Below are 16,421 nucleotides of genomic sequence, written 5' to 3'. Positions count from 1 at the left end.
TGGCATTGTAAAGGAAAAGAAGGCGGAAAAGGTTGAGATGACTTCATTTTTTTTATCCAAATATACCAATGGCCTATCAAAAATATAAGGCTTATAGAACAAGCAAACGTATAATTTTATACCTGTAAATGCTCCGTAGGATCTCGTCACTCTGGATCAAAACCTAGGGATTGAGGCACACGTCAAGTGGCACACATCCCAACAACTCAACCAAACCGCAAACACCTGTACTTATGCTTTTGACGCGTTGTCTCTCGCCAAAATCTCATTCAGAATTGCCTCTCCAAAACCCTTCGTTGTTCCCTTACCACCAACATCCGGCGTCACAACATTTGCTTCGGCGCGAGCCATGACTGTCTCAATCGCTCGAAGCAGTTCATCTGCAGCCTCCTTGTGTCCGAAATGCTGCAACAGCATCTGGCCGGCCCAGATCATGCCCACCGGATTTGCGATGCCTTTTCCAGCAATGTCCGGAGCGCTGCCGTGGACAGGCTCAAAGAGACTCGGGAATTTGCCATCGGGATTGATGTTTGCGGATGGGGCAATTCCGATGGTGCCTGTGCAAGCCGGTCCCAGATCAGATAGGATGTCGCCAAATAGGTTGCTGCCGACGACCACGTCGAATATATTGGGCCGCTGCACAAAATGAGCTGTCAAGATGTCAATGTGGTACTTGTCGACGCTGACATCTGGATACTTGGTGGCCATCTCTTGTACTCTGGAATCCCAGTAAGGCATTGTGATGCTAATTCCATTGCTCTTTGTCGCGCTGGTCAACTTCTTGCGCGGCCTGCTTTGTGCAAGGTCAAAGGCATATCGAAGCACGCGGTCAACGCCAGTCCTCGTCATTACCGTCTCTTGAATCACAACCTCACGGTCTGTTCCTTCAAACATCTTCCCTCCAATGCTGCTGTATTCCCCCTCTGTGTTCTCCCGCACGATCCAGAAGTCAATGTCACCCGGCTTGCGGTTGGCCAAAGGACATGGCACTCCTGGCATCAAGCGACACGGTCGAAGGTTGATGTATTGATCAAACTCGCGACGGAACTTGATCAGGCTTCCCCATAGCGATACGTCGTCTGGAACAATATCAGGCATTCCCACGGCGCCAAAGTATATGGCATCGAACTGAAGTAGCTTTTCCTTCCAGTCGGGAGGCATCATGTCGCCATGCTTCTGATAGTAATCACAGCTCGCAAAGTCAAACCACTCGAGCTGCATTGGGATGTTGTAAATTATGGAGAGGGACTCCAAACATGCCACACCCACTGGCATCACTTCTTTGCCGATACCATCGCCTGGGATAACTGCAATCTTGAGAGGTTTGACCGCCATGTTTGCTTTCGCTGTAGCGATGAGGGATGCTTTCAGAAATGATTAAACAGATAGAAACTGGCATATAAGGCAAAAGTGAGATAAATATTGTGTGTAGCAAATGATCAACATGCACAAATGTACGCTTGTTCTTTGTGCCGCATGTCTCGCATACAAAAGCTGCCGGTTTTGGCGGGGTATATTATACGTTCATCCGTCCTTTAAAGTGCACCTCCAAACCAGCAAAGAGCATTTGCTTGAAGGCCAGCCTGATGCTCGACAGTAGAATTAAACGTTCTAAAGTAAAGGCTGAGTTTTACGCCAAATTTGTCAATATTAATCTCTACGCACATATTGCGCTGCAGTGGAAGAGATCAATCGGAGGATGATGTAGCTAGAAAGCTCACCCGAGTCAATCTTCCTATTCGGGTAATTTGCCAAGTCGGGCCGCCACCTCCAAAGATGCGGGCGAAACCCCGAACTGGATACCTTTAGCTCTTAAGCACTTCAGTTTTATGATGAATTGAAAATAAAATCAAAAGGGGTTAGAACTTACTTTCTACATTATCGGCATGTAATTATTTTATACATTATATTCATCCTATTCAATCTGATGTGCTCCAGTAGCGCAGACTTACTGCAATTTGCTGTCAGAACTGCAATACGTCATACAGATGTCCTCAGTGCATCATTATAATCGAATTAATAACATAAATTAATTTGTACATCGGTGCATGACCTTCTCTAACCACTCAGGATACAAATTCATTGTAGAAACTCTAAAATGTTGAATACAACTTCATCTGGCACATTCTCCGGAAGATAGTGGCCGGAATCAACGTCATGTCCATCCACCTTAGCATTGCTCACAGCTTTCCATTCTTGAATAGCATGGAAATGCTTCCCAATAACTCCATGTCTAGCCCATAAAACCCTCAATGGATTTTGAATCAACCTTCCCTGTTTGATATCCTCTCGTGCCTCGTCTAGATCCAACGTGGCGCTTGCTCGATAGTCCTGGCACATGGAGTGTATCGTCACTGGATCTCCGAGATTGGAAACATACTGATCTAGACTCTCTTTTTCAAATATTGAAAGTCCGCTCACTTGTCGACCGCCCATGAACAATTCTGCAAACTGCCGAGGACTTGCAGATATGAGCGTCTCCGGCAGAGGCGATCGCTGAATCAAGAAGTACCAGTGCCAGTACATCTTCGCAAAGTTCGGGTTTTCAACCGTATACATCGCAAGAGTAGGGCATATATCGAGGAATATGGCCTTCCGCACGCGATCCGGGTAATCAACGCACACTTTATGCGCCACTCTCGCACCACGGTCGTGGGCGCAGATAAAGAATGATCCAGTAATGCCAAGCTCGTCCATCACTTTTATACAATCCCGAGCCATGAAACTCTTTGCATACTGCGATACGTCTTCTGGTTTGGACGAACTTCCATATCCTCGCAAGTCGATGATTACAATGGTGTATTTATCTCTTAATTGCATTGCAGCCTGGTGCCATATATGGTGGCTTTGTGGAAATCCGTGTAGTAGTAGTAACGGCGGACGTTTCGATGACGAGACATCGCCACTTCTAATGCCGAAGATTGAGACATGTGGCTCAATCTGCGTTGTTATGGTGAATGTATCAAATCCGTCAAACATGATGGTCGAATCTATGAATGTTTAATGAACAAACAGTTATTTGCGCAAACAAAAAAAATTTACGTCAGCGTTGAAGCTTAAATGTGTCCATCTACGTTTGTGGATAGTTAGCTTACATGGCTCATGTGTAAACGTTTTGACGATGCTACTGTCTAGCATCGGTAGAAATATTAAGCGCCTCAGAGACATCGCTATATGTCGGCTGAACGTATTCTCAAAACCACTCGTGCCGCGAGGTTCAACGTAAAAGATACTTTTTTTTTTTTTTTTTTTTTTTTTTTTTTTTTATTCAATCAGAAGAAATATGAAATGTAACCGCTCTTGAGGCCATCTAGTTACTAGCAAACTCATCAACTAGTCTCACGGCTCCATGAATACAGCTCTCAGAACACACAAATTCACGTATGCAATCAGTCCTATCCTCTGTTTAGTCGAGCATCAAGAATTATTTGGTTCAATGCGTTACCAACACGAGACTTTTCATCTCTGTTTACTTTGATTGAATCGGGAATTGATCCTTGCCGCCCTAAGGTTGTGATGCATTTATCGTCCTCTCAATCTCTCAATGTTGCTGGGAAGCTTACATTCTCATTTTTTAAAAAATGTCTCTGGGGATTCCTAAACTCTTGCTTTATCATAAATAGTTAAAGTAATTGACTCTCCGTCTAGTCGCTCAATTCTTACTTACTCGCCATAGGAATAATGTTTCAGGGCTATACGGCAGATTCCTCTTGCTTTAACTTACGAAAAAGTATGCATCCATAATATAGTCATGAAAACCCAATTAGAAAAGTGATATACATTTGCGAATTTGGGCTTTGGTTACTGAATTTAGGGATATTGTGCCATTATCAGAGTCGTGCCGTCCGAAACTACGGCCAACCAAAGCCCGTCTTAAACAGCCCGAAATCGTCAAGACCACCCATACTCAGCGAAGACTTCAAAATGGGAAACGGGTACTCCATACCGTATATAATTTAAACATCTTCATATTAGTTGGAGGTTAATAAGTGCTGCTGGGACAGTTATAGGGGGTTATCAAGACGTTCTAACTCGCATAATAACGTCTTTACACTTATAATTCGTCTGCAGCAAAGATCTCAAACTGGAGTGTGTTAGCAAACTGCTGCTCACGAAGCAGCTAGCATTTGTCTAAGGAAATGATAGGATAAGCAAAAACGATGTTGATATTATGAGTGGCTTAAACGCCTATCTTTGAAGATAAGTTCTTAACTCCGATTGCCAACTCTGCGTCGGCTTTTGTGTATAGTGGAGACTTGAACAAATGTGTTTTCGCCATTGTAATCGATCGAAGCTTCTAAATCCAAACATCACATCGACACACTGAGGATATTAATCAGCCAAAACTCTTGCGATAATAACTACAGAAATATTACTAACTGTGTGATCAAAGGGCATCAAAGGCATAGAAATGGTCAATACTAATCATTCTCTCCAACCGAGGCACTCTTAGTAAATTTGGTAAGTATCGGCGGACCTTTTCGGCATTATGCGGGAAAACGCTCGTCCCACCAATTGCTTACACCATCTGTAACGCTATCTGTGGACCTTTATACAAATTCGGAAAGCAGCTCTATCTATCGTGGGTCACCTACTCATGATTCCATAGGCGGCCAACAAAGTGCAATCTAGGTTAAGGGACAGCGATATCATGGTGTGAATGGTTGATTCCTTCTATTACAAATCCTTATTTCTTAACATCAAGGCGAAATGATGAAACTGGAGCTGAAAGAATGAAGCCATAAGGTTGATTCGGCCGAGAGCCGCCGCGCCCATTCCTATGGCGTTTCTTTAGCCTCAATTGCCCTTGGGAATAATGCTTTGGCTGTGTTGCTATATAGATAGAGTTTCTTTAGTATCAAGTTCATTTCAGCTGCTTTAACAACAACCATACCTTATTCTCATTGACATCAGTTTCTATAAATATTTTCTTTATTCGGCCCTCACTTCTCGTCCATCACATAGCCAAGTTAATAACTCAAATTACTTTCACAACAATCGCTATGGCGGGCGAACTCGTTCTAGTAAGTATTTGACAATTTCATGTTCATAAAGCTTCATAACTAACAACCTACAGCTTACCGGAGGCACTGGCATGATTGGCTTCCGAGTTTTGACTCTCCTCCTTGAAGCAGGCTACAAAGTCCGCGCTGCTGTGCGAAACCAAGCTGGTTTTGACAGAATAACAAAACTCAAGCCCGTTGCCTCCTACGCCTCAGAGTTGACTAGCATTGTTGTACCAGATATCACCGTTCCGGGAGCTTATGACGAAGCAGTCAACGGCGTCGAATACATTGTGCATGTTGCTTCTCCACTAGCAAGCAACGCTCCTCCTGGGGTTGACTATGACAGCTACCTGATTCAGCCAGCTATTCAAGGCACTGTAGGCATCTTAGAGTCCGCAGTGAAGACTTCCGGTATCAAGAGAGTTGTCATTACTGGATCTATTCTTTCTATCGTCACCCCGCAAGTCTTGGGCTCGGGCCAATACATCAACGGTAGGTTATCTGGATAAGCTTACTTACACTTTGCACTATAATATCTTGGTTGGCCGTTTTACTAATATTCGAGTAGAGGAAACACGTACCCCGACAATTCACGGACCATTTGCTAATCTCTTTGACGCTTACGGAGCATCCAAATCCGCAGCGTTTAACAAAGCGAAAGAGTTTATCGCTGAGAGAAGGCCATCTTTTGATCTCATTCACGTCTTCCCCCTCTTTGTTCTCGGACGTGATGAGACTGTCACAAACGCCGAACAGATTGTCAAGGGTACCAACAATATGCTAATGGGCCCACTGCTCGGTACACCACGACCTACCCCAATTCCAGGCGCTCCTGTCCACGTCGACGACGTTGCCAGACTTCATGTCCTGTCCCTGGACCCTAAGGTGGAGGGCAATCAGGACTTTTTGGCCGGATCACATCACCTCGAGCATTTTGACTGGCGAAAATCGGCCGACATCATCAAGAAGCATTTCCCTCAGGCAGCTGCCGAAGGCTTGTTCAGTTTTGAGACCGTTGAGAAGTTGGTGACGCTTAAGACGCAAGTAGATGGCACCAAGGCAGAGAAGGTTTTCGGATTCAAGGCCAAGGGATTTGAGGAACAAGTGGTGTCAGTTGTGGGCCACTATTTAGAGCTGCTCGGTAAGAACTAGAACGCGGGCACTACGGACTTGGCACGTTATAGAAGGCAACACGGTCTTTCCGGGGAAAGGCGGAATAGCTGTCAGACGTTATATTAATCAGAAAGATAAAAGTTAATACTTGCTTAGCCAATAATTTTCAGTACCAGTATGGATGTTAATCCTTAAACGATCACAATAACGAATAGGAACGAGTCAGTTAGTGATGGTTATAAATGCGTGGGGAAGATGGTTGTATATTGCATTTAGTCGTGGAATAAATTCTGAAAGTTAATAGAAATCCATATGTTTGCAGATTAATAGTTACACGTTTCTTCTTTTCTTAAGGTTTCACTTCGAGTCCAGGGATTTTCTTGAGTTTGAATCGCACATTGTTAAATCTACTATCCCCAACAGCTCAGGAAGTTAGTAAAAGTCAAATGCCAAACATTGTGGCTATGTATTCAAGAAGCAACCGCATTTCCCTAGTCTTAGGGGGAAGCAATCTACATATCAATATACCAAAACAAATCGTATCCAAAACATAACTCCCAAGCATTACTTCTCTTGCTCGTTCATATGCTGTTCCGTCCTATCAATTCTCAGCCAGTTTCAAACATCTTCAGTCCAAGATGTGCCATCTTATATCTTCAGCCCTTGCCTAATTCTAGCCACCGTACTAATCTATCCACAGCTTCTCTAGCTTCTGGTATAAACCGAATCAACGGCCACACATGCATCATACCTTCGCCCTCCACATACTCAATCTCTCGCCCTTGCTCTACTACCTTGGCCACAAACTTTCTAATATCTGGTGTCAACATCTCAGTTGATCCGGCAAATATCAACGTAGGCGGTAGCTCGATAATATCTCCGTATAGAGGGCTCACTCGCGGATCTTCGGGCGATACATCCGGGCAAAGATATCGCACCGCCTCTTCGAAACCGGGAATATCTAGCCATGGATCCGTTTGAGCGGTTTCTCTCATCTCCGGATTGAGAAAAGTGAACTCTACGCAAGGAGACATAAAGGCGAGTCGTGAAGCCGTTGGACGGCCTGCTTTCAGAGCCTCCTGTGTAAGAGAAAGGCCTAAGCTCCCGCCCGTAGAATCGCCCACAACAAAAAAAGGCGTCTTTTCTTGTGACGGCAAAGCAAAGTCCTCATACACTGGTCTCACGGCATCAAAAATCTCCATCAGGGTACGCTCCGGCGCCAGCGGGAAAACCGCCATCGTCACCACGGCCTGGAGTCGCTCTGCAAGCAAAGCCACCATTTGCCAGTGCACCACATCGACTTCGAATAAAAAGCAGCCGCCGTGAAGATACAAGATGCGAGCCTGGTTCGGCATCTCGGATTTCGGCGCTACATCGTAGAGAACACAACCGCCAAGATGGCGCTCCTCAACGATGAACTGCGCCTCTATATGCGCTGGCGGGCGCGTGCTCTTGGTCTGGCGATCATTTTCGATGCGCTGGCGAAGGGCATCGACGGTTTGGAGCGAGCCCTTGAACCGCCACCAGACCATCCATGAAGCGAGATATGCTTGCCAGCTGCCCATGATCGGATTTTGCGCGAAAATCTTGTCATGTAAGATGCGCGTTTGGGGAATGAGTGAATAAGTTGGAGAGCATGTGATTATGGCTCTTTTCTAGGCAGTGGCACATACATGTCATTGTTACATGTATCCAGCTGCGGCTCCATAGTCGAATGATGACTATGTTTACTGCTTACTCTGGGACTGGGCTTCGGATTACTATGGAAATGGATCTGTTCATTCCCGTCATAAACTTGTTATTATTGCTGACTTTTCCAAATACATCGCGCCCGTAGATGAAAGCTGCTGCAAGATGTAAGTGATTGCAGCTAAAGTGGAGCGCCTAAGGGAAGTGGAGAGCCTGAGATCGATGACGCTCGCATGTGAACATTTAATGGGCGTCATATGGAACACTGCGCGTATAGCATACATGTATTTAAATACCAAAGCAACTACCTTGAAGTAAATTGAGAAGTTTTGAATACGAATACATTGTCAAGGCTAAATACGCACTACAGAGCAACATTGGCAGACTCGTCTTATAAACGCTTCTCTAACAACGCTGCATACACTGGACGAAGAGAATGACGATGTTTAAACTCACTACCATGATTTCATGTGCGCATGTTCGAAAATTGAGCATTAAGCGCTCGAGTTCATCCAATGGCAACCCAACTGGCTTTTTTTTTTCCCACCCACATGTATATACTGCACATCTACAGCGATTTTCTAACCCCCCTCGCCACCCATGAGCATTGGGCCACCACAGAATACATGGGCATTTTATTGGCGGCATACAAGTATATGCCCGTCCCAAGCGTTCCTGTTTACAGCATTTTCAACCTCACCTGACGCATTAGGCTGCTATGGAGAGGTTCATGCATATATTGCCGTTGTAGTCAACATATGCTGACGAAATAGCAGGACTTCAGAGTACTTTTAGTGTTTAACAGAACATTGAGTTTCTAACATAAAGGTGCTCCGTGTACATGAAGGTATTCCGTATCCATCCAGAACCCTGCAACATCGGGATAAGGGATCTTCAAAATATATCTGTATGTTTTATACATGGGATGAGGGTCAGGCGAGCCTGGTCCTTCACAGCATTCTTAACTTCTCCCGAAGCATAAGACATTTCATGGAGACATACATGCATTTATTACTGTGCACAACACTGCATATGTACGATACGTGTTTCACAGCATTTTTAAACCCTTCCGTAGCTCACTCATCTATGAAAGCATTAGATAAAGAATGCAAAAGTTATCCATGCAGTAATCTGCCTTTGAATACCCAAAAGCCCAAATGCAACCAATGAACTACATATGCTATTAATAACAAGAAGCTTAGTATTGTGCATTGTGACCCCGTTCGGGGCAACGAGTTTTTTACAGCATTTTTTCCCTCCCCGAGGCTTACTTATTAATAGGGCTTAAGTATATGGACACCTGCATGAGGCGGGGAGGATTACGGTCCGGTTCTGAATTCACAGCAATTTTAACTCTTCCCGAGAAGCCCACTTCCCTCTAGAAGCTCCAGTATTGACAGTGCTTAAAACCCTTAATCTTCTAAAAAATGATCTAGAATTGCAGGGCACTCGGCAGCATGATTGCGCTCGCTTGTGAATTATGACTATTAAATATATGCGCATGTACAAGACAGGTGGAAGTTACGAGAAGGACTTACTGGAGCTACTTCAGCCTGATTGTACCCAATAGCAATAACTGAATTGAAATCCACAGTTGCCTGGAGTGTAAATAAACCATCATGTATACAATAGCAGCATGATCATGAATACTATTCATATTCTCCCTTTTATGTACAGTAATTGCTGCCGCAGAATGCTAGAATGTGTATGTAAATGCTGGCTTTGTACGGACATTGCATCTCTACATCTAGGCGGCACCCGGTCATCAATAGCTCTTAATATTAGGGTACATCAAAATAATAAAGAAATTAACGCCTATGAGCATTTCACAATGTGCTGCCGTTGTTGCTATCTCTTATCTCGGAATACAATTCGATGGAACGTGTGTATTGGAAATGCGAATTATGTCATTAGTAAGACCAGCAGCAGTAAAACGAAAGCCGAGATGATTTAGCGCCATCGGGTTTATGGACTCTCGTTTTGATTCTCTACGTCCGACGCCTTAGTCCCGGGAATGCAGCAGCGCGATCTAGCGGGGCCGCGAGCTGTCGATTTTACTGCTCGGGAGTTGCTACTAGGCCTGCAAATCCGGTGCATCGGGGCAGTAACAGCAGCTCTGTGTTGGTTTCGCTACGCCGTGATGGCATCAGAAAACCCGAATTGGCGAACGGGCGACAAACGTAGAGCAGATAATTAATAATAATTATAACTATATATACGGACAGTCTCTTCCATAGTTTTGAAACTGCCTCATCATCATCTACATCAACATCAGCAAAAGCACCAACAATAAAGCAATATACACTCCAGCAGTAACTCAGAACTACATCTTTTATATACTGCCATCAGAATATTTGCATAGGTATCAAGAAACACATAGACAATGTCCCTCCAAGACAAAGTCATCCTCATCACCGGCGCCTCCAACGGCATCGGCAAGGCCTGCGCCCAGCGCCTCCACCAAGAAGGCGCCCGCATCGTCATCAACTACCGCACCGATGCCTCGTCCGCCAACGCCCTCGTCGAGTCTTTTGGCGCAGACCGTGCCATTGCTGTGCAGGCCGACGCCGCCAACACCGCCGACCTCGACCGCCTCGTCCAGGCCGCTGTTGACAAGTTTGGCCGCATCGACACGGTGGTGGCTAACGCGGGCCTGATGCTGATGCGAGATGTGGAGGACACCACCGAGGACGACTTTGCCAAGAGCTTCGATCTCAACGTCAAGGGCCCGTACTTTTTGGCGCAAAAGGCCGTTCCTCACATGCCGCCCGGCTCTCGCATCATCTTCATCTCGACCGGCGTCTGCCATCATTCATCCGTGTCGCCCAAGTATCTCCTCTACGCAGCAACAAAGGGGGCCATTGAGCAGATGACGCGAGTGATGGCCAAGGGACTGGCTGCAAAGGGCATCATTGTCAACGCTGTGGCTCCTGGCCCAACTGCCACGGAGCTGTTCTACAAGGGCAAGCCGGAGGGCCTGATCAACACGATCAAGGGATGGAGCCCCTTTAACAGGCTTGGCGAGCCCGAGGAGATCGCCAACACGGTCAAGTTCCTGGCTAGCGGAGACAGTTCGTGGGTCGTCGGCCAGACGGTGCTGGTGAATGGGGGGATTATGGTGTAGTTGACGAATTGACGACCTTTTCGCATTTAGCGGCATGATTTAGCATTGGTACAGGATACATGTATAGACTCTTGTGGTTCAATAGAAATAGACTATTTGTTGGTACATATTAATACGTCCCACCACACCACAGCTTCTCTGTATGGCCTCGGACATGTCCACAGCATCTTTCCAACCTTCACGTGCTCATTCATTCACATGAAAGCGCTTATCCGCCTTTGGCAGATGCAGATTCAAACGCGCTGATGCAGGTAATACGGGGTAAGTCTGCTGAAGCAAGGCAAAGTATCCCTGCACTTGCAAAGTGCCGTAGTGTACTTGATGGTGCTTGCAGAGGGCAGAAGAAGGCGTTTGCTGCGGCTTTGATTCTAGAAGATGTATGCGCCACCACGCACTTGTCTTGCTGCTTCTGGGTTAGCCCGTTTCTGGCCTGGCAAACGCGCATGAATAGGGCATCCTCCAATCATTCGGTGTTGGGTCAAGCTAGGCAGTCTTCATGTTCTAGTCTGCTATTCACTAACAGCATGTACTATTAGTATTCGAATCGGCATCAACCCAGACTTCAGCTGAATCCCCATGTTTACAGGCGCGGTTCGGTGATCCTGTCCCTCTCCTTTCAACCGAGGTCGTCAAACGCGTTGCGAGCATAGTTGCTGCATCCTGCTCCTTTTTTTCCCGAGAAAACGCAGAGCACATGACTCCTCCCAATCTATTTCGCTTCCCGCTCAGTGACAGGACGGCATCGAGTACAGAAAACAGCTCAAAATCAAAATGCCCCATCAGGTACTGCATAACGTGACCACTTGATATCGTTCTGGGCACTCTGGGATGTAACCGCAGCTGTGAACTTGCGAGGAGTACCTACATGGAGGCAGCCTGTTGGACAGTGCTGGTGGGTGGATGGATGCGGAGAATCTGCATCAATGACAGCGCCCATGCCTCGTCAATGCGGCCAACGGCATCTTGTGCGTGGATGAAGAAATGCAGGTCAGACTTGCCGGCCGAAAGCTCACGCCATGTTGTGTCAAGGGCTCGCAAAGTTCGACGAGCGACGCCCCGTTTATGAGCCGGGCCTGGTCGACGCCGGTATTTTTAGTGCATGGCACGTCCGCGACAGGCATCCATCGAGAGCGGTGGGACTGCGCGATACCTGCATATCGTCTGATCCCCCGCATTCAGCGGCATCAAGATATAAAGGCCGTGTGTCTGCGCGCATAGTCTATCTGCTAAGCTGTAGAGATAAATGAAGCCGAGATCGATGCCACCTCCAGCGACTCTAGTGAGCCCAAGCACAGGTCCTCGCACGTGCACAGTGTGACTTGCAGCGCGGTCCGCATCCCCAGATTTTTACTAGGCTATTAGCGGCTCCAGGCCTCGTCCGGCCTATCACAGCCCCGCCATTAGCCACTGTCCGCCATCTACTGCCCTTTCGAGAGCCCGAGTTTTGCCGACCTCGACGTCAGAATCTCGGTCTCAGAAACATCGGACCACCAGTGACCAACTTTGTCCGGATCCATCTCCGGACGACCGGCCCTTGCGCTCGAGCTCTGCATTGCGTCTTTGATAATCGCGCTGACGCCTCTCCTGAACATCACGCATACCATTCGATTTTGTCTGATATCGTCGCGAGACCGTCCCGGCGCTGTGTTACACTCGCCATCTCTCTTCCATCTCATCTCTCCCTTCTGAGCGACGCCTCTCATCGGCTTCTCCCTCTCGAAATCCAGGACGGCACAGACACGACTCTTTGCGCCGTCTCTGCATCACCGCCAGGCCTCACCGCATCGCAGCCTGACCGCGACGGCCGTTTGCCTTCCAATATTCGATAGGCTCTCGGCAGCTGCAGCTGCAGCCACTTTGCATTAACATCTGCAGCCCGGGAACGTCCATAGGCGGCCTGCCATCTCAACCCTGCGGGTACACCGAGACACAAGCGCACACGCACACGCGCAATTTATAATTAAAAAATCCGATACCTACAATCAGCCTGCATCAGTCATCGATACTCAAACTACAACAACACTGTACATCGTCAGGCAGGGAGAAGGGGAACAGAATAAACGATGCCGTCACAGCGACCATTCTTCCTCTCCTCCTTCTTCAACTCCTTTCGACAACAAGCCCCTGCCCTCTCTCAACAAGCCACCAAACACACGTCGCAGGCCGCATCTGCATCTGCTGCCGCAGCCTCCACATCAGCCGCGGCCGCAGCATCTTCCACTCCATCGTCCGCCGCCCGCGCAATCTCCACAAACGCTGCCACAACATCGTCCACCAACGTCGCCATCCACACGCCGCGCGGTTCTCCCGGCGGCCCCATCCCCATCCCCAACGGCTCTCGCAGAAGGGGTAGCGACAGCAGTAGCGAAGGCTTTCGCGATGCGCTCGGCGCGGATAAGTGGTACATCGGCGGCAGGACGGCGGCTGGGGAGGAGAAGTTCTTCAAGATGGGCGTAATTCGAAGGGTAAGGAGTAATGATGGCTTGAGTCTTGATCGTCTGAGTTTATAGGCATATGGCTGGACGGAGACCGCCTGAGGTGCGGCGACATATCACCATCAGAGATCTTCAGAATGATCGCATCATTTCCTTCCCTTTGTCTCATTTTTTCTTGCTTCGACATCAGCACGAAAAAAAAAAAAAAGTATATAAATGACTAGAGCGAATTTTGTTTTGGATATGGGCAACAAGGATGTAAAACATCAAAACAACGCCTACAGGAAAGGCCTTGACTTGGGAATTTAGGGCTTGGGATATTGGGAACATGGGCGTGGCGTTGTTTGCACTGGGTTCGGAATATTTTATCAACAACTTTTTACAACCGACATTTTTACAACTGAAATTTTTTACAATCGTACTCTATCTTGCATAAGAAGAATGAGGCTTTATTGCGGCCTCTGAGCAAATACAATTCTTTATCTATAAATCCGTTGATTTTACCACATGAAGCGCTGTAATCGTCCTCCATCGAGAATACTTCCATCTTCAGCTTTCCAAACATATGGCTTGTAGAGGAATATGTACCCCGTGATGATATTGATCAAAGCGAACCAGATCGTTTCCAGAATCAGCCGGACGTCGTAAACGCGACAAAAATTGACAAATTTACACCAGACAGATGTTGAACTGGCGCTATCGAACAGACTATCTTCTCTTGCTTGATGATCGTGCAATCTCCAGGCAGGCACCAAAAGCCTCCATATGACCCACGGAATGATAAAGTAGCGGGGCTCGACCAGTGGCGCCGTAATGAGCGAGAGGCTGGTGGCGAGCAGGAAAATGAGCCCGGTAGATGTTGGGAGGGGCTCTGTTGAGAAGGAGAGGGGATCCAGCTTGGCATCTTTCTTTGTCTCCTCTTTGGAATTCTTTGTAGTAGGTGTTTCGGCATCCGCTACGACAAATGGATCACAGATGAATGGTGATGGGCGACACGAGTGATAATATGCCGAGCAAGCGTCTTTGTGAACTCCCGAGATCAAGCTCGTGCAGCCAGAGAGAGTGCCCCACACGAGCCAGCGGCTGGCAGTGTATGGCAGGATGAGGAAATACCGGATCCAAGGTGCGCGGCGAATAGTATATCGAAAGACGTAGAACATGTAGTGCCGATTGTCAGCTAGAGTAAAAGGGTGGATGATTGTGTTGAAGCGGACGACAAGGCCGGACAAGACAAAAGTTGTGGCCAAGTAAAGCGGCCATAGAAGTCGATTGTTGAAAATGAAAGCAAATAGTTTCAGTGGAAGTGACAGCGCTGGCTGAGACGCTGCATTATCTTTCTTCTTCTTGGGTGTAGCTTTATCCTTTCGTGAGATGAACACGCTTCGTGCAGCATCGATTGCTAAGATTGCATACGGAACGAAAAGCGGGAGCGAAAAGAAGCCGAAAAAGGCCCAGATGTAGAGCATTTGCGGCAGATGAATGGTAGCAACGTGGTTAGACTTGTCTCCAAGGACCACGCCGCCGTTCCATGCTACGAATCCGGCAAAGGCGGCCAAGACGGTGACATAGGGCCATATCTGCCTGATAATTCGAATGGGATTGCAGAGAGCTGCGACTATTAGACTGACGGCGGTGAATAGCATGTCTAGAATCCGTTTATTAGCACTTGGCGTTGATCTAGATATTCGGGTGCCATTCATCCATTACCTTCGGGATATGCCATGTTCAATGGCAAATCATGCACATGCCCAACAGCCCATCTCTTGAAGAAAAACAACAACTGCTCCGACAGCGAAGTCATGTACGGTTGGACAATCGCCTTTGGCCGCAAGCTCTTGACAGCATGAACAGCCTCCAAGCCTCCCATGAAAACAACAACCCAGAATACATTCGTCTGTCTCATGGCAAGACTGCACAGTCCGACGAGGACGGTCGTAACATCGCTCAAAAATGAGCTCTGATCACGGCCAATGCGATGAAGATGGTTCAAAAAGGCTGCGAGGACAACAGCCGTAGATATCACATCTGTGTAATAAAGCCCTGAAAAGAAAAAAATCAAGGGGAAAAGACCAATGTTGAAAGCTGTGTGGGCCGCATATTGAGATGCGGCGCTGATGCTGCTGGATGGGTGCGAGTGCGCCTGGTGAAGGCGTGCTTCGATTGCTTCCCGACAAAGCAAGGCTATGTAACTCAGCACGAAGACGCCAATTACGTTGGTTGCCCTAAGAGTCTCGGGATCGCATGCATAAGAAGCGATTAAGCCGCTGCTTTTTGCTGCTTGGGGTATCAATATTGATATCCAGTATCTGGACACAATGTCAGTCTCCCTTGGAAAAAAAAAAAAAAAAAAAAAAGGTCTCCTTTATATCCGCAATCTCTCCAACTTACAATCCTGGAGGAGTAGTGATTTTGTCGTCCCATTCCAAGAATTTGCCTTTGCAATACCTCTGTGCTTGGGGAATATGGAATACTTCATCCTGATTTCACCGCATTGTAAGCATACTGTGCCCCGTTGCAGATTGTCCCTAAACTCACCAGATATGGCTCGGGAACGATTTCAGACACCTTGCCTAGCCAAACAAAAGCCGCTACTGCAAGCAACTTAGTAAATTCAATCCTCAGAAGCCCAGAAGTATTCCAGCTGTTCCTGAAAAGCATCATATGGAGGACGAAAGCGATTGGCACAGCGCTGGCAACCCATGTTGCGGATTTGATGCTTGCCAAGGTGTCAGGGGCGCCGCTCGTTGGTGATGCCATGCTGGCGGTAAAAGGCTTTGATAAGCGACTAGAATATAGAGAAAAGAGTGAATATATAGGCTTTAATGGTTATAACGAGCGTTCCATTTTTTTCCCCTATAAAATTGCACCGGCTGATGCATGTCGCATCGCTGATTTGGCTACAAGTCGGAATGAGATGAGCTGGCAAGATGCATGAGACGTGGACAGTGAGGATTTGGTAGAAAACACTGTGTAGCCTGTGTAAAGGGGGACTGGGCTACATATAGGTATAGCTACTTTGGCTCGTCATATATAGCTAGATTATACTTTACGGGA

The 16,421-nt window shown here is 47.1% G+C and overlaps 6 protein-coding genes across 6 annotated transcripts; 2 read left to right on the top strand and 4 right to left on the bottom strand.

Annotated features, from left to right (window-relative positions):
- Positions 1 to 10: 10 nt before the first annotated feature.
- TrAFT101_007966 (uncharacterized protein) lies at positions 11 to 1,437 on the bottom strand. The gene has a single exon (XM_024908391.2). It carries the CDS (start codon positions 1,333 to 1,335, stop codon positions 232 to 234), a length of 1,104 nt encoding a protein of 367 aa, XP_024758921.1. The 5' UTR covers positions 1,336 to 1,437; the 3' UTR covers positions 11 to 231.
- Positions 1,438 to 1,965: 528 nt separating this feature from the next.
- On the bottom strand, positions 1,966 to 3,058 carry TrAFT101_007965 (uncharacterized protein). The gene has a single exon (XM_024908392.2). It carries the CDS (start codon positions 2,977 to 2,979, stop codon positions 2,080 to 2,082), a length of 900 nt encoding a protein of 299 aa, XP_024758922.1. The 5' UTR covers positions 2,980 to 3,058; the 3' UTR covers positions 1,966 to 2,079.
- Positions 3,059 to 6,577: 3,519 nt separating this feature from the next.
- TrAFT101_007964 (uncharacterized protein) lies at positions 6,578 to 7,719 on the bottom strand. Its single transcript, XM_024908393.2, has one exon. It carries the CDS (start codon positions 7,682 to 7,684, stop codon positions 6,776 to 6,778), a length of 909 nt encoding a protein of 302 aa, XP_024758924.2. The 5' UTR covers positions 7,685 to 7,719; the 3' UTR covers positions 6,578 to 6,775.
- Positions 7,720 to 10,085: 2,366 nt separating this feature from the next.
- Positions 10,086 to 11,065, top strand: TrAFT101_007963 (uncharacterized protein). Its single transcript, XM_024906824.2, has one exon. It carries the CDS (start codon positions 10,192 to 10,194, stop codon positions 10,930 to 10,932), a length of 741 nt encoding a protein of 246 aa, XP_024758925.1. The 5' UTR covers positions 10,086 to 10,191; the 3' UTR covers positions 10,933 to 11,065.
- A 1,930-nt stretch (positions 11,066 to 12,995) lies between these two features.
- TrAFT101_007962 (uncharacterized protein) lies at positions 12,996 to 13,442 on the top strand (the record flags this gene model as incomplete). Its single annotated transcript, XM_024904093.1, has 1 exon — positions 12,996 to 13,442. One exon carries the CDS (start codon positions 12,996 to 12,998, stop codon positions 13,440 to 13,442), a length of 447 nt encoding a protein of 148 aa, XP_024758927.1.
- A 314-nt stretch (positions 13,443 to 13,756) lies between these two features.
- On the bottom strand, positions 13,757 to 16,243 carry TrAFT101_007961 (uncharacterized protein). Its single transcript, XM_024909975.2, has 4 exons — positions 15,903 to 16,243; positions 15,756 to 15,844; positions 15,075 to 15,673; positions 13,757 to 15,012 (listed from the first exon to the last, which is right to left on the bottom strand). The coding sequence occupies exons 1-4, from the start codon at positions 16,122 to 16,124 to the stop codon at positions 13,868 to 13,870; spliced, it is 2,055 nt and encodes a 684-aa protein (XP_024758928.2). The 5' UTR covers positions 16,125 to 16,243; the 3' UTR covers positions 13,757 to 13,867.
- Positions 16,244 to 16,421: the final 178 nt, after the last annotated feature.

This window comes from Trichoderma asperellum, chromosome 4 (assembly GCF_020647865.1).
Source record: "Trichoderma asperellum chromosome 4, complete sequence".
Lineage (NCBI taxonomy): Eukaryota > Fungi > Ascomycota > Sordariomycetes > Hypocreales > Hypocreaceae > Trichoderma > Trichoderma asperellum.
Note: the sequence above shows the minus strand (reverse complement) of the source record. Positions and strands in the feature narration are given on the sequence as shown.

Excerpts from the sequence above, each read along its gene's own strand:
- TrAFT101_007966 (XM_024908391.2), bottom strand. The coding sequence starts at position 1,335 with ATGGCGGTCAAACCTCTCAAGATTGCAGTTATCCCAGGCGATGGTATC.
- TrAFT101_007965 (XM_024908392.2), bottom strand. The coding sequence starts at position 2,979 with ATGTTTGACGGATTTGATACATTCACCATAACAACGCAGATTGAGCCA.
- TrAFT101_007964 (XM_024908393.2), bottom strand. The coding sequence starts at position 7,684 with ATGGGCAGCTGGCAAGCATATCTCGCTTCATGGATGGTCTGGTGGCGG.
- TrAFT101_007963 (XM_024906824.2), top strand. The coding sequence starts at position 10,192 with ATGTCCCTCCAAGACAAAGTCATCCTCATCACCGGCGCCTCCAACGGC.
- TrAFT101_007961 (XM_024909975.2), bottom strand. The coding sequence starts at position 16,124 with ATGGCATCACCAACGAGCGGCGCCCCTGACACCTTGGCAAGCATCAAA. Across the intron at positions 15,845-15,902 it reads TCGTTCCCGAGCCATATCTG|GATGAAGTATTCCATATTCC; the intron begins GTGAGTTTAGGG and ends CGGTGAAATCAG. Across the intron at positions 15,013-15,074 it reads GAACATGGCATATCCCGAAG|ACATGCTATTCACCGCCGTC; the intron begins GTAATGGATGAA and ends AACGGATTCTAG.